At 43.0% G+C, this 18956-nt stretch overlaps 2 protein-coding genes and 1 long non-coding RNA gene across 13 annotated transcripts in view; 2 read left to right on the top strand and 1 right to left on the bottom strand.

The window, feature by feature from the left end:
* Ppm1l (protein phosphatase, Mg2+/Mn2+ dependent 1L) overlaps nt 1-8266 on the top strand; it is a 268103-nt gene extending 259837 nt beyond the window's left edge. Inside the window, exon 4 of the mRNA XM_027391775.2 lies at nt 97-8266. Within this exon, the coding sequence (XP_027247576.1) occupies nt 97-443 (347 nt within the window). The 3' untranslated portion in view covers nt 444-8266. The remainder of the gene's footprint in view (nt 1-96) is intronic.
* A 352-nt stretch (nt 8267-8618) lies between these two features.
* Nucleotides 8619-18956, bottom strand: part of B3galnt1 (beta-1,3-N-acetylgalactosaminyltransferase 1 (globoside blood group)) — a 47915-nt gene continuing 37577 nt past the window's right edge. For 4 of the 11 annotated variants that reach the window (XM_035451666.1, XM_035451669.1, XM_035451668.1 and 1 more), the window contains 3 exons: nt 17213-17325; nt 15682-16678; nt 14423-14581 (listed from right to left, as the gene is read on the bottom strand). In XM_035451666.1, the coding sequence (XP_035307557.1) occupies nt 14438-14581; nt 15682-16644 (1107 nt within the window). In that variant the 5' untranslated portion in view covers nt 16645-16678; nt 17213-17325 and the 3' untranslated portion in view covers nt 14423-14437. Of the gene's footprint in view, nt 9561-14422; nt 14582-14664; nt 16742-17212; nt 17326-18956 lie in introns of those variants that run through there. The other 7 variants (XM_035451671.1, XM_035451672.1, XM_035451673.1 and 4 more) reach the window with 6 other exon arrangements.
* On the top strand, nt 11462-13410 carry LOC113832895. The gene is made up of 2 exons (XR_003480384.2): nt 11462-11632; nt 12353-13410. It is a non-coding gene; the product is annotated as an uncharacterized LOC113832895 (long non-coding RNA).

The following is an 18956-nucleotide window of genomic DNA, read 5'->3' as shown; positions in this document are numbered from 1 at the left end:
TAGAAGACTAGTTTGTGGTACACACACCAAGACTGTACCAAGTATGAGAGATATTGGCTAAGCAAGCTAACGGGCTGGCTCACTTTGTCTTTCCAGGTGGATTCATCAGTTTCAATGGCTCCTGGAGGGTCCAGGGAATCCTGGCCATGTCTCGATCCCTGGGGGATTATCCACTGAAAAATCTCAATGTGGTCATCCCAGACCCAGATATCCTGACCTTTGACCTGGACAAGCTGCAGCCTGAGTTCATGATCTTGGCATCAGATGGTCTGTGGGATGCTTTCAGTAATGAAGAAGCAGTTCGATTCATCAAGGAGCGCTTGGATGAACCTCACTTCGGGGCCAAAAGCATCGTCCTGCAGTCCTTCTACAGAGGCTGCCCCGACAATATTACAGTCATGGTGGTGAAGTTTAGAAATAGTAGCAAAACGGAAGAGCAGTGAGTCCCTACAGGGCCTCCGCTGCCCCAGACAGAGAACTCTTGACATACCGTTCTCTCAAATGTAGTAAAAGGTGTGGGAATTATAATTAGGATCATGTGTCCCAACACAGAACCCCTTCCCTGGTGACCTTGAATCCCTATCAGGTGGTGAGCAGAGGGTTCCTCTGCTGACACTGTTGAGGGGTGGGAAAGAGTCTGTGGTCCCCAGCCCTTCTATCAGTGTTTGAAATGTATCCATAGGTAGCCATTGATTTCACATAGGAGACAAAAGGAAGATAGGCCATGTATTCTCCTTAATGTTTTTTCACGATCTCTTTTGTGGTCCTTCAGGCAGCTTCCTTGGTGTCCTCTCCGCACCTGTGGGCAGGGCAGGCCTGTAACTGCAGGCAACATGGCAGTGCATCACCTGATGATGGGTGGTGCCCTCTGCCTGGCAGCTTCCTCCGAAATGCTTTCTCCTCTGAGCTTGTGTCTTCAGTACTCCGGCAGCCTGCAAAGGTGGCTTGCAACACATTAGTATTTGTTGCCTGCTCTTGGAGACTGAGGGATGCATAGAGGATGAGAGCTGGTGGCAGCTTCCTGCACAGTAGACAGCATCCCTTCCCTTCCCCTTCCTTCCTTCATTAGTGTAACTGACTGGAGATGCAGTTAACCAGCCCTATGCCTCTCCATGGAGCACAACTTTACCATTTGCTCACACCTCACAATGCATCAAGGGCAGCCGCTGACTTCGTCATAAGTTTTTGTTGCACCAAGAACCCACAGAAAGGGGATAAAGTGGGGTGGAAAGCACATCACAGTGCAGGATGACTTTCCATCTCCAGTGAGGAGGACGGCCCGGATGAGTCTCGGTGCCTCTTGGAGACTGGCTGTCTGCATTGAAGAGTCAAGCAGGAGCCCAGGGAATCACCACCTCACTCTCCAGCTGCTGCTGTCTGCACAGACTTCCCCAGGCCGTCTTAGTAGATTTCACGTCTTTCAAACAGTGTTGGGAGAAACAGCAGCTTAGAATCACCCATGAGTGCTGTTCCCAACCTCTGAGACATGTTTCCCAGCAAGAGAATGGCCTTTCGTCTTTGGTTGCAAACCTCTGTCCATAGCCAGTAGCATTCCCCAGGCAAACACAAACTGCCTGCTGTAGCCTGGAGGGAAAACAGTAGACTGACTCCTGGGGGACCTGTGTGCATTGGCAGCAGAGCTGGCTGGGAATTCAAGCAAGAGCCCTAAAAGAAAAGCAGCACAGAGTTATCTGGTGGCCTGGATTGCTGCTCTTCCCTTCCTAACACCAAAGCTGTGGGGATTTTCCCTGTCTCTACTTTAGAAGTTAATTTAGAGAACATACAAGGCTGTCCCTTTGGACTGATTGAACCAGCCACAAACAACCAATGTTTTCATTGCAGACCCACACAGAGTCCGCCTTGTTTTGCTCTTTCTCAGAGTGAGTGTTTGTCAGCATGGCCTCTCAGGGCCCACTCATTAGCCATCCCTGCCCCTCAGTCCATCCCTCTGTTCTTCAGCTGCAGAGCTTGCCTGAAGCCCAGTGTGGAGAACGAAAGATTATCTTGGGCCCCAAGGACTGACTGCAAACTGTCTTGACTCCTCCAAGAACTTGATTTTCTTTGACTGCAGAGAGAATTAATAATGGTTTCCCAGGAAATTTGCTTACTTTTGTATCCTGTGTTTTCAGCATTGGGATTAAGATATTAGTTACTGCTTTTCAGAATGTTTTAGTACAAAATATATTCTATCGTGTTAGAAGGAAGCATTGGCTTGTGGAGACATGGACACGTGGATGCGTATTATGGGTCAAGTAGGAGGGGAACAGAGGAGACAGATGTGGGCTCCATCACTGATGGAGATGCACTTGTTGACTTGGGATGTTCTTACTCTGGAGCCCCCACAGCCCTTTTTCTCAAGGTACAGATTCGATGGTCCATATAGTCATCTTCTCTTTTTTGTATTTTCTTAATGCAAAACGTGTATAAACAAGGGGAAAAATGATTTGAGAAACATTTTTATTGTAAAGAACAAATAATGAAATAATGTTTTGGTTGGTATTCCTTGAGCACTCGGGGTTTCTTAACTGGTGGTGCTGCCTGCACTAGTTACAAAACCTTCTAATTGAAGTTTTATGGGCATCTTGTAAATTTTGCTTTGGAGAAGTAACTTATTTCGAACCGCAACCAAATAGATTATATATATAGATAGATAGATATAAATCTCATACTCCTTTCTCACCTCTTCCCCTTCCCCATGGCTTGTGGACTTTTTTTAAAGATAGACAAAATAGTAGCAGTTTGATGAGTAGTTACATATAAAATCAGAGCACCCCTTTCCCTTCCCCGTGTCCTCCTAGAAAGCTCCCTTCCTGACTTGTGCCCAGCCATGGGGAGTCTACAGTTGGATGTGGCTGGGAACACTGGCCACGCCCCTCGTCTTGTGGCTCTGGTAGGGTGAATCTAGCTGCTAGAGCAATGGATCTGAAGGAGTACATGTGAAGCTTCCATAAACAGCACTGCCAAAGCTTTGGGATAGTCCCCAAGGCTGCCCAGACTCTTACCTAGTCTGAGTTCGAGTTGCCAATCGTCCCCACAGTGCCAAATTTTGGGAGGGTTTTGCAGTGTTTTAGAAACACAGCTGATGCCAGTCCCAGACCCCCATTAACCAGTGCTCTGCTGCTGCTCCCTGGCAATTTGTACTCTTCAGGTGGGGTTGGAGGGGTGGGCAGGGGAAGGGTTTTTAAGGAATTCACTGCATTTGCAGTTACTTAATCATAAAAATAAACTATACTAACCTAGAACAATCCAAAGCTCGTTCCCAAGACCTGTATTTTTTTTTTTTAAATATGACCAACTTGCCCCAGCCAATCTGTTGTACCTACCACGTGACTGTATGCACTCATTCCAGGTGGCCTGTGTTACTTCCTTTCCTTGCTGTGAAATGGAGGGACTGGCCTCTTGAAACTGGTATATGGCAAGAACATTACCAAGAGAAGGTTCCAGTATAGAGCTACCACAGGCTAGGTAACTCAAGCTGGCTTTATGTCATGCAAGTGTAGTGATTTGGCCATTCTGCACAAATGTAGATGATTGCACGGGAGCTAGCCTTGCTGTTTTGACCCTCTCTGAAGTGGCTTCACTGTTGACTGGAGTATCTGGAAATGCATGAGGGACTCACCAAGGGAGTGACCTCTTCTTCCTTTGCCAGGCACACTTTTTTTCCCCGTGTGTTTGTTCCTGTTCCTCCTCCTCCTCCTCCTCCTCCTCCTCCTCCTCCTCCTCTTCTTGATTTCAGAAACAACAGTTTTCCCTCCTCTGATCCATTTTTACACAGACCTTCCTAGAGCAGTCACCCAGAATTGCCTTACTCTGTCACAGCAGCGCTCCGGATTTAGCCCTAGAAAAGTCCCAAGTCAGATGGCTGCCTCTGGCCAAAGCATTTTTATGTAGGCCTTTGGGCTAGGTGGATGCACCTTCCAGGAACAGAGGAATCTAATGGCCCTCAACACAAGAGAACACACATTCTAAAGATGTTTTTCCAAGTACATGGATCCACTGTCACGGGAGTTAGGGAACCATACTCCATAGTGTAAAATAAACTCATGACTAAGCTAAATGTCATACAGGAGAGGAGAAGATGCATACAGAGCCCTAATACAGTATCTGTGAGTGTCTTGTTTTCCAGAAAACCCTAAGTAACCCCTCATGGCATTTCAATGGACTCCTAATTCCCACTTTGGAATTAGTGACAGTACAGTTTGGAAGTACTGAGTCTTTCACATGCCAAGCTGGTTAGTGATAGAAGCAAGACTGGAATGTTGTGGTTTAATGTGCCCACCAAGAGTCTCCCATTGACAACAGAAGCCCAGCAGTCATACTTGAAACTATAGATTCAGTCTCCTTCTGTGAATAGGAAACAAGGGCTTTGCCAGGCTGGCCAGTCTCAGCTGTGCTATCACAGCCTTCAAGTGTTTCTCTTCAGTTGTCTTTGTCTCATCATTGACAGAAAAAAAAAAGAAAAACAAAAACAAAAATAATATAACAGGAAAAGTACATACTAGATTTTAATTTCACTTTTGACATTTTAACCATTTTTAAAATGTATAATAGAAATGTCAACTGTTGATAAACACATATTACTATCTTTCCTCTGTTCACTCCAGATTCTGTGAAATAATTTGCAATCTAGAGCTCATAAATCATGAAATTCATATCCTATCGTAACATCCCCCCGACACACACACACACCGTTGTTAAGTCTGGCAACTTATAAGGCTCGACCATATTTCCCTAGCCATTATCCTCAGCCCAGTCAATTTGCTTGGGAAGTTGTGACAGGTAACCCCAAAACAATGGGTGAAACATAGAAGAGAGTAAATCTGGGGTGAAGTTACTAATTTAAAATTGCATCCAACATTTTTGGGGATATGCCACCTACATAATATGAAATAGTAAAAAATAAAGCTAAAGCTAATAATAGCATCCCTTAGGCTAGGTTGCAGATTGCAAAGGGCAAGGGACAGTCAGTGTGTGGGGTCCATAGGTACGTTTCTAAATGTTCTCTACTACATAAGCTTTTGCATATTCTTAGTGATGCTACTGCTTTGTCCATTGTTTGTTGGGCTTATCACTGCTAAGCTCCATACTGTTAAGCCAGTTGTTACAATCATTTTACACATCTGGTAATAACTACACATCACACGTACAATCCGAGTTCAGGTCATTGAGAGGAACACGTGCTGTTCATTTTGATAAAATCATAGGCATTTTTGCTGTTCAGAATTACACCAAGAAGCAAGCATGAAGCAAAGTAATAGATATTTAAGGTTGTGTTTCTGTTTATTCTGTAAGTTTTGTATTGTTTAGCCATAAAATCTTATACATTTGCCACATTGAAATGAATTTTAGAAACCTCCAAAGACCAGCATCCAGCACAAGCAGATTATTTAATGGTGGCAGCCTGGGGCTAGCGGGTTTTGCAGAGGGGTAGGAAACTCTACCCGATCCGATCCATGTCTCAGCCCCTGAGGAACTATATCAGCCACACATTCTCACAACACTCCAGACAATCCAGATGCTGAATGGGAGAGCCTACATCCTTCAGACAAGTTAATTAGCTCATCCATAATTTAAAGTGTGTTTATGGAGAAGCAAAGGGAGAAGCCATGGTCTGGGAATGGAGCACTGGGGTGTAAATTTGGGGACACTGAAAGTGACTTATCTCAACTGTGGGTTTCCAGATGCCCGTGCATGTGTGGCTTTGGGCTTGTGACTTGTGACTCCTATAAGAAGCATGGTGGACCCAGGAGGTGCTGTTCTTGAAGACATTAACTGATACTTTCAAAATGAAGCCTGGCTTTTTAACAGTGAAAGGTGTAAATAGAGTTTCAACTCCCTTTTGTCCGGGTGGAATTTGGTATGTGTGGTCTCACCCAGCACTGCCCTAAGCACATCAGCATCTTATTCTATTCCTGTCCAAACCCTGGAGGTCGTTTTTCTTAGAACTTGACCATTTTCAAGGCAACGTCCCTTTTTATACTTTTTAAAAACTCCTAGCAAAGATGAAATAGTTTAAACATGCTGATAATTTTCCAGACATCAGCTGTGAACAGGGAAAACAGTGAATGCCTGGTTGATAACAGGTAGTTTCACAAAGATAAACTGTGGGGTAATTTAGCATTCCTCATGTAATAAACTTTATGCTCTTCTCATAATTTTTAATTAGCCCAGTAGAAATCATGTATTAGACATCTTTAGGTTGGGAGAATGATCTCCTATGTAAATTTTAAATTTGCTTCGACCTATGTAAGGACAAATAGGGACTGATTAGAACAATGCAAAGTATTCTGTCATGCGGGAAAACTTAAGCCCTGGAACATGATGCAAGAATATACTTCTCAGGCAGTGGTGTGTGAGCCTTTAATCCCAGCACTTGGGGGGCAGAGGCAGGCAGGTTTCTATCAATTTGAGGCCACCCTGTTCTATAGAGGGAGTTCCAGAACAACTGGGGCTACACAGAGAAACCCTGTCTCTATAAAAGAAAACAAAACAAAGAATATACTACTCTCATCTGGGCTCCCAGTCTCTGTGTATTCTTCATCTGGATCCTTTTATCTTAAGACACATTCAGAAAGTTTAAAACAAAAAGCCACAACTCCATTTCAGAACTCCTAAATTCTTAGCTTTCACCATGTTATTTTTAAAATGTGGCTTTATGAGAGGAGTGGAAAGTTAGAATGTGGAGCATTTAGGGACCAGGAGGAGGGGACAGGACTACCCAGATGGAGGGACAATAGAACCTACAATTAGTTAAAATCTGACTTTTCTGTGTTTACTGTCTGGTTGTATTGAGCTCTGTGTCTCCTCAAGTTCCTTGACTCTTGTCTTACCTCTGTTTCTATATGAACACCTTTTAGGCTGTGGGTTGTCTAAAATAGAAATACTCGGTGACAATGCATGACACCACACTTTTAGCTTTGCTCTGCCTTATCACAGAAGGTGAGAGGACATGGCTGACAGGTCCTCAGGCCTGAGAGGGACAGTGGCAGGCACAACCTCAGCAGTGGTCTGCTGGAAGCCAGGCTGCCTGTCCTCCAAACAGTGAGGACAGGAAGGAATGAGAACACTGTGCCATGTGCTTTTTCTATTTCTGTTCCCAAGAGACTATAAACTCTAATGATCTCATGCCCCAATGAGAACAGAAGACCGAGTGTTTACCATCAGTCTTCCTGACTATGTAGATGGCAAATTTATCATTTGGACTACAATTACTTCTTAACCTCAAATGCAAACAAACACTAAATGCCAGATTCTTAAACAATAGCAACATAAATGGTCTCTCAGCATTACACATTCCAAGTCCTAAACATATGATTTTAAGTTTTTTACTATGAAAAAAGAATAGCAAAATCTGTAGTGGGGGAAACCCAAAAATCAGACTTTTTTTTTTAAATCAAAGAAGTAATCACTCGTTTGTCAGCCCCACCCTCTTCCCTAAACTGTCTGAACAGCTGAGTCACAGTCCTCTGCCTACTCAGAGCAGACAGATAGGAAACAGCATCTCACTGTACGATGAAGTCAGCTCTTGATGGTTTTGTTTTTTATCATGAGCACTTGCAGAAGAAACTTCACCAGTTTCCGATATGATTGAGAGTGTAGGTGGGGCCCATCTTTTAATAAAGAAAGCAGGAAGAGGAAGGGAAAGAGGGAAGAAACCGTACTAACTGCGTAGTAGTTTCTGTGAGTGGTACCACAGCTCAACACTTCTGAGTTCATCCTGCCTGGGTTTGGAAACACTGGCTATGTATAAGCTGTTCTTTAGATCCCTGTGACATTATGAAATTCTTTCCTTTGGCATCATTTCCTTGCTACTTTAAACATCAGAAGAGGTTTTTTTATCGGAAGGTATCAAGATCCATAATGTATCAACCGTGTTTGAAAACTCAACATTATGTTTAATGATAAACTCACAGGTGGGCATGACAGCTTCCACGCTTTCTGAAGTTGGTCCCCCCAAACCAATCTGTACATCAAACCCTTGCCGAAACCCCCAGTGCACTTGGAGCTATGTAGAGCTTTTCATTTTTACTGTTTATACTTGTCTCTAAGAGACATGAGGAACAAGGCTGCAGTGGGTTTGGGAGGTGCTCAGAGAAGGTGGGGATGTAGTCACTCAAGATGCATGGTGTGTCAGTTGGTCCCTTTGATGTGCTGGGTACAGTTGGCATTGTAGAGATTGCTGTGTTCATGCAATCAGTAATTCTATGTTGTATACAAAATGAACAGCTAAAGGAAAAAGTAAACACATTAAAGCTATTAAACTGTATGCTCCTACTGTTCTTTTCCTTGGACTAAGCTCTTTTTCTGTTCCACTGTCTGTTTGGAAAAAAAAAAAATATATATATATATATATATATAATATATATATATTATATATATTTTTTTTTTTTTGCTGGCTTGGGTTTCTCCTGAGATGGCAGAAAATCACTCCATGGGTAGAGGACACCTAAACATAACAGAAGCGAGAGGGGGGAGCTGCTGGCAGTTTGGATCAGGAATGGGCCTGGCGATGGTTCAAAAACAGCAAGCTTTTAAATACGTACAAATGTATGCAACATAAGTACTTATTCTTAACACAGCTGTCCCTCTTTAATAATCAGTATTAGATAACAGTTAGATGGATTACAGATCTATGTAGATTGGACAACATGGCATAACATAACCTAGAAAATTTCAGAACTGAATATCCATCTGTGAGATTTTCACAAGGTGCACAGGTACACTGGAGTTTGGGGACAATGAAACAGAGACTGTATGTACATATACATGTGATGACATATTCTGAAGATTCAGTGCTCAAACATGAACAGAACCTGGCATCTAAGTCAATCTCAGCTGCCAGATTGCTGGATTTAGACTTGAGTATAACAAGTCAAGTATAAAAAGCAGAAAAATGTAGCCTTTGGTCGTTTTCCTCTTTTTCATTAAAAACAACATGAGCCAGACAGTAGTTCACACTTGGAATACTAGCACTCAAGAAACTGGTCCAACAGAATAGTAAATTCAAGGCAAATCAGCTATCTAGCAAAATCTTCTCAATAGTAATAATAGATCTTACACAATGGAAGCTTCATCCCCAAATTCTTGCCTACCACCTTCTCTAGATAGAATTTTTCTAACAGAAATAAAAAGTATGATGTGGTCTTTGTCACTTGGGTTAGATTACATCTTAGAGGCTTCCTCATCCAACTCTGATGGACTTGCTGGTCATTCACTAAAGTGAGCTCCCCAAGCAGCTGTGAAACCAGGCAAAACACACTTGGCAACTGGGCAACTGTTTTCAGAAAGTCCAAGGCAGCAATCCTGGGAGGAAGGACGAGCTCACAAGCTGTCCCATGGTCATCCCAGTTCCAGGCAGCAGGCTGGAGTCCAAGTGGAGAGGATGTCATTGCAAGCATGTAGATCCGGACAAGCAAAGAATTAGAATCTGCAGAGATGGTGGAGGGGTGAAAAGTTCACATACAGGTCCCTCAGGAGTCTTCAGCTGAGGGCTTTACTGCACAGGGTTGGGTTGGTGGTGGTGGGTGCGGGGGCAATAGAAGGCATTACTGAAGTGGCTGCTAAGAGGTGAGAAGAGAAGAGAAATACAGAGGTTAAGCATTGCTGAGGATCATCAGGTTCCAACCACATGAAAGGAGAACCCTCATTAAAAGCATTGCTAACAGCTAAAACCATGCTGTGGAGGTAAACAGCACACTCTGCCCTAAGGCCTAGAGCAGATTCAGTCCACAAGAGCTTACAGCTAACTAAGCCAACAATTCGGAGGATCATGGGAAATCTCTTAGACTTTCACTGACTGGCTTAAGTAACCCATAAAACTGTCTGTCCTCTACAAAAATCAAAACAAAACAAGCAAACAAACAAAAAACCCAAGTCCAAGATGAATGACCCAAGTGAATGACCCAGCTACTGCCTGGAACTGAAACACAACAAAACTACTCGGAGGAAGAAAGCAGCCCAGGGGAGTGTGTGTCTATACCATCACTCCCACCATTCCAGCAATCTCCCATCAATAAATTAGCACATGTGAAGAAGCAAGAAGGTGTGACAGAGTCAAGAAAAACAGCTGTCAGTAGCAAACAATGCCTCCCAGCCACAAGGTGCACTTTGAAGCCCTTAGAATGGCTACAAATATGTTCAGAGAGCTAAAAGTAACTATGAACCTAATGAGAAAACAGAAAGGATATCAGCAGAAAGATGGAACATTAGACATTAAAACATTGTAAGCCGCCTGTGATGGCACATACCTTTAATCCCAGCACACAGGAGGCAGAGGCAGAGTTCAAGGCCAGCCTGGTCTACATAGCAAGGTACAGGTTGGCCAGGGTTACATAGAGAGACCCTACCTCAAGCAAACCAAATTAAAATATTGGAATATAAAACACATTCATAGACATAAATAACAGATCAAAAATATACTTGCTCTGTTTATCAGAACCAAGGAATGAGCAAGGTAGCTGTCATGAGTATAAGCAAGAGACACAGTAGAGAAACCATCATCAAGCTGCTCCATGGTAAGGACAAGAGAGAGAATAGCTAGAGCCGCCTGGGGGACAGGGAGAGGAGCAGACTGGCAATTGCCAGGGCTATGGGAGCAGAGAGACAGCAAAAATGGTGGGAGAGTCCTGCCAGTCATGAGAGGTTATGTTGTGGGGTTCGGGGTGCAGGTTGGTGGAACAGCCTGAGGACTAGCATGGGGCTCTGATCTGTTGGAGGTTTGCTTGAGTTCACAGATGCCCTCTCTGGAGGTTGGAGGGCTGTGAGATCTGATAAAATAATGGCTTTTGCTGGCAAACAGAAACTCACTTTACAAGGTTTCTGAGGGGTGCTGAGTGTTTTGGGGTCAGGGTCCAGCCAGAGCTGAACCCAGTCTGCCACCTTGCGGGGAGGGGTTGGGACCTGACATAATACAGTGGCCTACATACCCACTAGCCAAAACAGATCCCAAGAAAAGTCCAGTGTTAGGAGGGCAGAGAAGTGTATTCCTGTCACCAAAATGAACTGTGAGGCATGTTGTAGCATGTAGAAATGTACTGTTCTCCTGTATGGAAATGAGTGGTTAGATGCAGTATTGTAATCTGCCATACCTACTGTGTAAAAAGAAGAGAGGGTTTGGGAGCCTTGGGTTCTAGTCTGGGTTGGATTGTAAATGTCCTCAAAGGCCCATATACTAATGGTCTTTCTCTGGCCTGTGGTACTGGGGGTCAGTGGAACATCTGGATGGAAGGGCTGAATCTGAAGAAGTTAAACCATTAGAAGTTAGACCTCTGGAGGGGGTACTGAGACTGTAGCCCTCCCCCCCCACTACTTCCTGCCCTCCCTGAGGGGAGCAGTTCTCTGCCATGTGTTGTTGCTGTGATGTACACCTCTCAATTGTGAGCCCAACAAACCTTCCTTTTTTTTTTTTTTTTTTTTTTTTTTTTTTTTTTGAGACAGGGTTTCTCTGTGTAGCTTTGTAGACCTGGCTGGCCTTGAACTCACAGAGATCTGCCTTTCTCTGCCTCCCCAGTGCTGGGATTAAAGGGATGTGACACCACCGCCTGGATGAATCTTTCCTTCTGGAACTGTGATTCTCTTCAGCATTTTGTGGCAGTACGGAAGACTGGACACACAGGCTCTGAGGCTAGCTCAGGTAGAGCAGCTTTTCTGGCTCACTTGAGCTTGTGCCGTTCTCTGAGATATCTGCCATTTTCACATTCCTTAACCCTGGGCTCACCCTTAAGTGGCAGTGGCATTACTGTGTTCTCACCAACTTCCTAGACGCAGAGTGGCCAAAGGACAGCCACTGTAACAGGGACATGCTGCGAGCACAGGGTGGATGGATGAAGGCCTTCTCTTGAGGCTTCTCTAGTAGGCCATTACTGCAGAGAGGGGTAGGGAGGGCTAGCTTTAGCTGGGGAGAAGGATGGATGCAGTAATATAACTAGCCCGTGCTAGTGTCTTTGAGATTCTTACATCCTCTGTACCCTTGAATCTACCAGGACTTACTTTCTCAAACTCACAGTCTCTTGACTCACCCAACCTCCTGAATGCTAAAATTGCAGGTTCATGCCACCATGTCTTGTAACTTAGTTTATGTTAAAGTGAGTCCTTCAGGTTTGGATTTGGTCACCAAATTGGTCACCAAAGACCAATTCTCATTGCCACTTCTCCACACTCCATCAGCTCCCTGGTTAGCCCACATGTGGTTAATGTGGATCCAGATTTCCAAGGAATTCCTCAAAATACATGACACATGCCAACATTTATAAAAATCTGTGCGGTTTTCTTATGGTCCTAAATTTATAATAGTAACTTGAGAGTCAGAGCTGTGTTGTCTAAACAGCTCCAAATCCTTTATCATCTTTCCTAGGTATCTAATCTTGAGTAACGTCCATCATCTTACACTACTCTAGAAGAAGCCTCCCCAGCTGTGTTCAGAAGATGCCAGGCTCCATCCTGCTTCTCCACTGCCATCTTTTCCTGCTGTGGCCCTGTGACCTGTGGCAAGCCACTCCTTTCTCACAGATGCTGCTACCAGTGTAAAAAATGCCTCTCCTTTAAATAAGAAACTGGCTTCTCTTTCACATCCAAATATGGCCAAGAACGTGGGTTCTGGTTATCACAGTGATCTGCTTTGCCTTTATATGAACTTTTATAGCCATGGAACTAAGAAAATCTGGCAATTCTGTCTCTTATCTGTGATGAAACCCTTCCCTCTACCATGGAGCTGCCTTGATGGTGGTTTCTTTACTGAGCCCCAGCTTACCATTTCCACCAGTAACTTTTTCCCTTCTCTTTGTACAAATGGGTTTTTTTAGGTGGGCCCGGCCCTTGAACCTGGGCCCTGGTATGAAAAGACACTTGGAGTAGGGTAATAGCCAGCCACTGGCAAGCAATGTGAGCATAAAGAACACTCAGCCATCTTCATACACTCGGGAGTCTTCTAAGACTTGGAGGTTACGGCAGCATAGTCTCACACAAACTAACCAGGTGCCAGGGGTGGCAGACTCAGTGCCAATAGAGAATCAAAGTAGATAGGAAGGCACGCATGCATAAAAGCATGAATGTTAGGGCTGCTACAGACTGGAAGACTCAGTCAAATGGCAGGCTCCAGCATTAAGCTGTACTATGGTTGGTTTAGATAAGTAGTAGAGGATGTGGGTTTCTTTTTAAATTATTTCTTTTTATTTTTTAAACATTCATCTATTTATTGAGAGGGTGACAGGGAATGTGTGTGCTATGGCACACATGTGAAGGTCAAAAGACAACTTGCTGGAGTCAGTTCTCTTCTTCCATCATGTGGATTCTAGGGACCAAGTCGGGTCATCAGGCTCAATGGCAAGGGTCTTTATTACCCGCGGAGCCATCTCGCCAGCCCAGAGGTGGTGGTTTTAGTAACATAACTGACTAATGGTTACCAGCCAAAAAGCTCAAGGTTATGAAACATGCAGTTAAAATATGCTTAATAGGTTTGATCATTTTCATAATCATTTTACAGATCTCAAGGGAGAAAAAAATCTTTAGTTTGTAAGTAACAATCATCTCAACTCTGGGTCTGGCTTTTCTGAGACTTAGATTGAAGAATACATTATTTTATTTTAGAAGTTCTCTGTAAAAATTTTCCTTTGATCTCTTAACATCACAAACCTCAACAAAATCCGCAAAACTGATCAAATACATTCATATAAAAAATCATTAACTCCATCGGTCCTAAAAAGAGTCATTCCTATGTGGATCTGGGGCATAGATGGTGACTCCAGGGAGATGGTCACAGGCTCATCATAGGGAACCATGTAGCATAGCAGTTTCCATGCAGAATTATAAACCAGCGATTGTTAGGACCAACACCAGGCTGACCTCGCCCCCTGACGACAGGCGGGACATGCATAGGGACAATCTATGCCCTCAACATGTCACTCCTCACACATTACAGACTGTGTGAAGACTCTGCGCATGCGTGGAACCTCAGTGCGCATTCATGGTTTTCCCTTTAAAAATTCCACCTACCCCTGCTTCTCTCTCTCTCCTCTTCACTTACGCTCTCTCTTTCTCTCTTTCTAGCATTCTACCTCTCTCTCTCTCCTCTCTTATTCTCTGCCCTGCTCTGTTCTTCCATTTCTCTCTCCCCCTCTCGCTCTTCTGCCCTATAATAAACTGGTTAATGTGCTCTCAGTCCATGTCCATCTCTCGAATTTTTAATTTAAGCAAAAGAATAACAGCCATCACAGGAGTTGACTGAAGTTTTTGTTTGTTTGTTTGTTTGTTTTTCAAGACAGGGTTTCTCTGTGGCTTTGAAGGCTGTTCTGGAACTAGCTCTTGTAGACCAAGCTGTCTCGAACTCACAGAGATCCGCCTGCCTCTGCATCCCAAGTGCTGGGATTAAAGGCGTGTGCCACCAATACCCAGTGTTGACTGCAGTTTTTAGGGTTTTGGTTTCTGAGGATAGTCTGAACTCTTAATACCAGATCATCATTAGTAAGAGAGGAATTACCTGTTCTTCATCACCTCTAGGAGAAAGAGAAAGCTGTGTCCCCTGGAACCTGGGGACAAGGACACCTCTTTCTTCCCTTAGAAACAGTTCAACAAGGAAAGGCCAGCACTGTGAAAGCACAGGAGAGTTAAATCAGATTCCACTTCAGACTTTTGTCTCAACTGTGAGCTAATAACAACAGAAGCAGCTTGTCTTGTTTCTGAAAACTCTTTATTCACAAATTGATTACTATGTAGAACACACACTGGGTGGGTCACAGTGCAACTTGGATCTTCTGCCTTCCCTTTCTGACTTAGAAATTGCAGTGTTATATTCTAATACCATCTGAGCCTTTTGTGCATTTAGGAAATGTACTGCCTGGAATTCTCTATCATTCCCAAGTTCTGTGGAGAAAAAAAAATTGAGACAAATGGAAACACTGACTACATTGTTTTACTACATTTTTATGAAACAGAACAAAAGCTCAAATTTTCTTATTTTAATTCTCCATATTTCTATAATGAAATATGCAACAAATTACTGACAGTAAGTAATAAGCTATGATATCATATTCATGGAACTTTCAGAGTGAAACTGACCAGTGGAGTAAATAAGACAAAACTCAAATGTGATTCATTGTATAATACTGAAACCACCACTCAGAAAACTGAAATGACATTAAATACTATTTGATAAATCTGATATACCACATTGTCAAGTATCTCACGAATGAAAACAATACAAATGAAATTTTCCTCAGTACAACTTCAGTAAATCTTTTTACAAGAAATATATATATGTACATATATATATATTAATAATAAACACCTAAGGTACACACTGAACCATTATGTGACTAGACTATCTAATAAATACAACTCCACACTGATTTGTTGCTGTGGACTAGTTAGCTTTTCTTTCAGGGAAATCTTAAGAAATTCTAACCTACAGACTGAGTCATCCAGACTCTTTTTCCTTTGATTTTATTAGCAAAACCCTTTGCTTTTTTTATGTTTAACTCCTCTGTCACCTTTAAAGGATCCTAGATAATTTTGTGAAAACAAATCACTAGTAAGTTAACACCTTGGAGCTGCAGTCTAGGCATGCTCCACGAGTTTGAGTTTAGGAAGCCAGCACACTGAACCCTGGCCCCTTCTACAGAGCATCCCCCCCCTTCCCTAGTGTGAAGTCCGCCCTTAGTAGTGGCACGTGGTGTTCCTCAGCATAACCTGCCAATATGTGATGATCTCCTTGGAAGAAAAGCCATGGGCTGCAATCACACGCCTGAGCTGACATACATCCAAGTGGATCCTATACAGAAAGAAAAGATTTGTGTCTTCTGGAATATGAATGTTCACTTTTAACAAATTCAAGCAAATCCCAACATACACGTCTTCAAACTTGATGGGTTTCACGTGACTCATCATCTCATAGATCCTCGGCACTAGGTCACTGGACATGATGTAGCCCAGCCCGCTACAGTAGGGAGGGAACACTTTGAAAGGGTACTCCTGGTATGAGATATGGTTCTTGTGGAAAAACCCTCTATAGGAATAGTTATCAATTAGAGGGTAACCTGTGAAGAACTTCTCTGAGTGGTTTAAGTTTAGAAGATACTTGACCAAATTGCCCGTGTTGATGAACACATCGGTGTCTGTTTTCATGACATACTTGGCATTGGGGCAAAACTCAATTACCCACCTGAAAGCCATAATGGTTTTCAAGGTCAAGTTATTGTATGTGTCCAAAAAATCTTGCCGTATGATATCGCCATAGAGAAGGTGTTCATCTTCTAAGGACAGCGCTAGCATTTTGTCTTCCTTTTCAGCCTGCTGGCCTAATAAGAAAAATGTAAGAACCTCATATCCCCACCAGGACTTTTTTTCACCCCAAGTAACTCTAATTGCTTGTCTAGCTTTCACATCCGAGGGGCGCGAGGTCACCAGGATGACTAGGAATGGGTTCTGATGAGAGCAGTTTGAATGTTCCCGGAGTGTGAAGCGAAAGTCTTGTCTGTAAATTGGCTCATACTCATAAAAGTACATCCAGTTCACACGTTCAATGACATTGTAGTGGGGAAGGCTGAGGTACCACATCACCAGGAAACTCAGCAGGGACAGCAGCAGGAGGCTCCATTTGAGGGATCTCAGTGACATCCTATTGAGAAGGGTAGTCAAGACGGCTGGGGCCATCCACAGCAGCTTCAAAGTACAGAAGGCACAGGTTCTACAAGACGAAGCAAAGGCTCAGTGAGTGTCCACCACCTCAACACACGTCAGGTCATGTCATCTAGTCAAGAAGAAAGAATGGAGAAAGAAAGCTCCCAATCAAAAATATACAACCTGACCTAAGCTTTCCTGGCTGCATTTAACACACAAATGAACCACCACCCAGAGGTGCACATCAAGACCAAGGTTAAAATAGACCCAAAAATCATTTTCAAACAAAGCCTCTCGTTCAACACAAATAACTGTAATCACAGTTAGTGGGGAGGATGAGGCAAGAAGATCACAAGTTCAAGGCCAGCCTAGGTGACTTGGAAAGACCCAGTCTCAAAATTAAAAGTAAAAAGAAAGACGGAAGCTAAAAATATTCCACAAACAAGAACTACAAAATATTTATCTTTCTGTTCTTGGCTCATTTTCCTCTATCTATATTGCCTCAAATGCCAGGATTCTCACATTTTACAGCTGAATAATATTCTATCTTGTACATCCCCATACTGTTTCCACCCACTGGACTCTCCAAGTGATTCCATACCTTGGCTACTATGCAGCAGTAAGTAAGTAGGTCACCCTTGTCTTTCGAATGTATTCTAAGCAGGATTTCTAGACTGTGTCCAATTCAAGCAACACCACAGCTACCAATTTATCCTAAAAAAAAAAAAAAAAATCAGAAAACTGTGTGGGTCCCTTATAACACAGAAAAATATGATTTAAAAGTCTATCATTAGGAAACCTTTGGAGTGAAGTGAAATTATGGCTCCATTATTCAACAAGGTATCTTCACTCATTACTTGCAATTTTGTTTCCCATAATGCCTTCATGTCACTGACTGAAATATAGAGCCATATACATGATGTATGCTTCCTTTGAAAAGATAGAATGATAAACACCTAGAATTCTATGTGCACATATGTGCACATATGCAGAGCAAAGTATCTGCAAGGATGTGTTCCACAAGTCAAGGGTCTTGTCTTTGGGGTTGCTGGGAGATTTCTCTCATCCTTTCTGTATCACTGGATTATACATGCATTGCTTTGGATTTCCTGTGTTGCTACTGTAAATAAAAACAAAGCTAAAAGGCTGGATTTTGTGCCTGCATGGCATCAAGTTCCACTAAGTAGTGCTGACCCTATGCTAGAGGTTGGGAGCCTGAGTTTCCAGCTTTCACCCAAAGGTGTGACCTTGTACAATTCTATCATCTCACATTTTCTATTATTTTAACACATATCACTTCAATCCAGGGAATGCTTGTAAGGTTCATTTGGATATACACACATCTCACAGTCTTTAGTATTGATAGCAAACACTCACCATCACGCCTTACTGGGAGAGATGGGTCTTACTGTACCTATTTTATAAGTGGATTTTAGAGAATTCACATGAAATACAAAGAATATTCTCAAAAAGACTAGGACTCACAGAGATCCACCTTGTACCTATCTTGCCTCTGCCTTCACTGCCAGAGTGCTGGATTAAAGGCAGGCACCACTACATGTCTGCCCATTAAAGGATCTCTTTTAACAAAAAGAAAACTGAATTTAAGATGGAATGGAACGAAAGCAGCAAAGGTAAAGCATGAGACCATTAAAAGATACTAAAGACTTGGAATCACAGCTACCAGAAAGGAAATAGATAATGAAAAACAAAAGTAATTTTTCCATGTAGTGAAAACAGGATGAACCTAGAACAGCGGTTCTCAACCTGTAGGGCCTGATCTCTTTGAATGACCCTTTCCTGGAGGTCACCTAAGACCATCAGAAAACACAGATATTTACATTATGATTCATAACACTAGCAAAATCGAAGTTATGAAGTAGCAACGAAAATAATCTTATGGCTGGGGGTCACCACAACATGAGGCACTGTATTAAATGGTTGCAGCATTAGGAAGGTTGAGAACCACTGCTCTAGAGGATAGGAAGATGACGGCTCAGTTGAGTAAGTGCTTGCCATGCAGACACAGGAGCCATGCACACCAAAGCTGCCTCCTGGGGACAAGACGATGGAAATAAGGCAACATATTCCTATCATCCTGTCTCAAGCTTGGTGGACAGTCAGTGTAGCCCATCAGTGAGCACCAGATTTAGTGAGATGACAGAGTCTCAAAAAGTGAGGTGAAGGGGCAGGCAATGCTGTGATTCTGGGGTAGACTGCTTGCTGAGCATAACACAAGGCCCTGAGTTCAACCCCCAGGCCTACAAAACTAAAACCAAGCACAATCCCTGGGGGAAAAAAAATAAAAGTGGAAAATGACTGAGGAAGACATCTCATGTCAACCT

This window comes from Cricetulus griseus (assembly GCF_003668045.3).
Source record: "Cricetulus griseus strain 17A/GY chromosome 1 unlocalized genomic scaffold, alternate assembly CriGri-PICRH-1.0 chr1_0, whole genome shotgun sequence".
NCBI lineage: Eukaryota > Metazoa > Chordata > Mammalia > Rodentia > Cricetidae > Cricetulus > Cricetulus griseus.
Note: the sequence above shows the minus strand (reverse complement) of the source record. Positions and strands in the feature narration are given on the sequence as shown.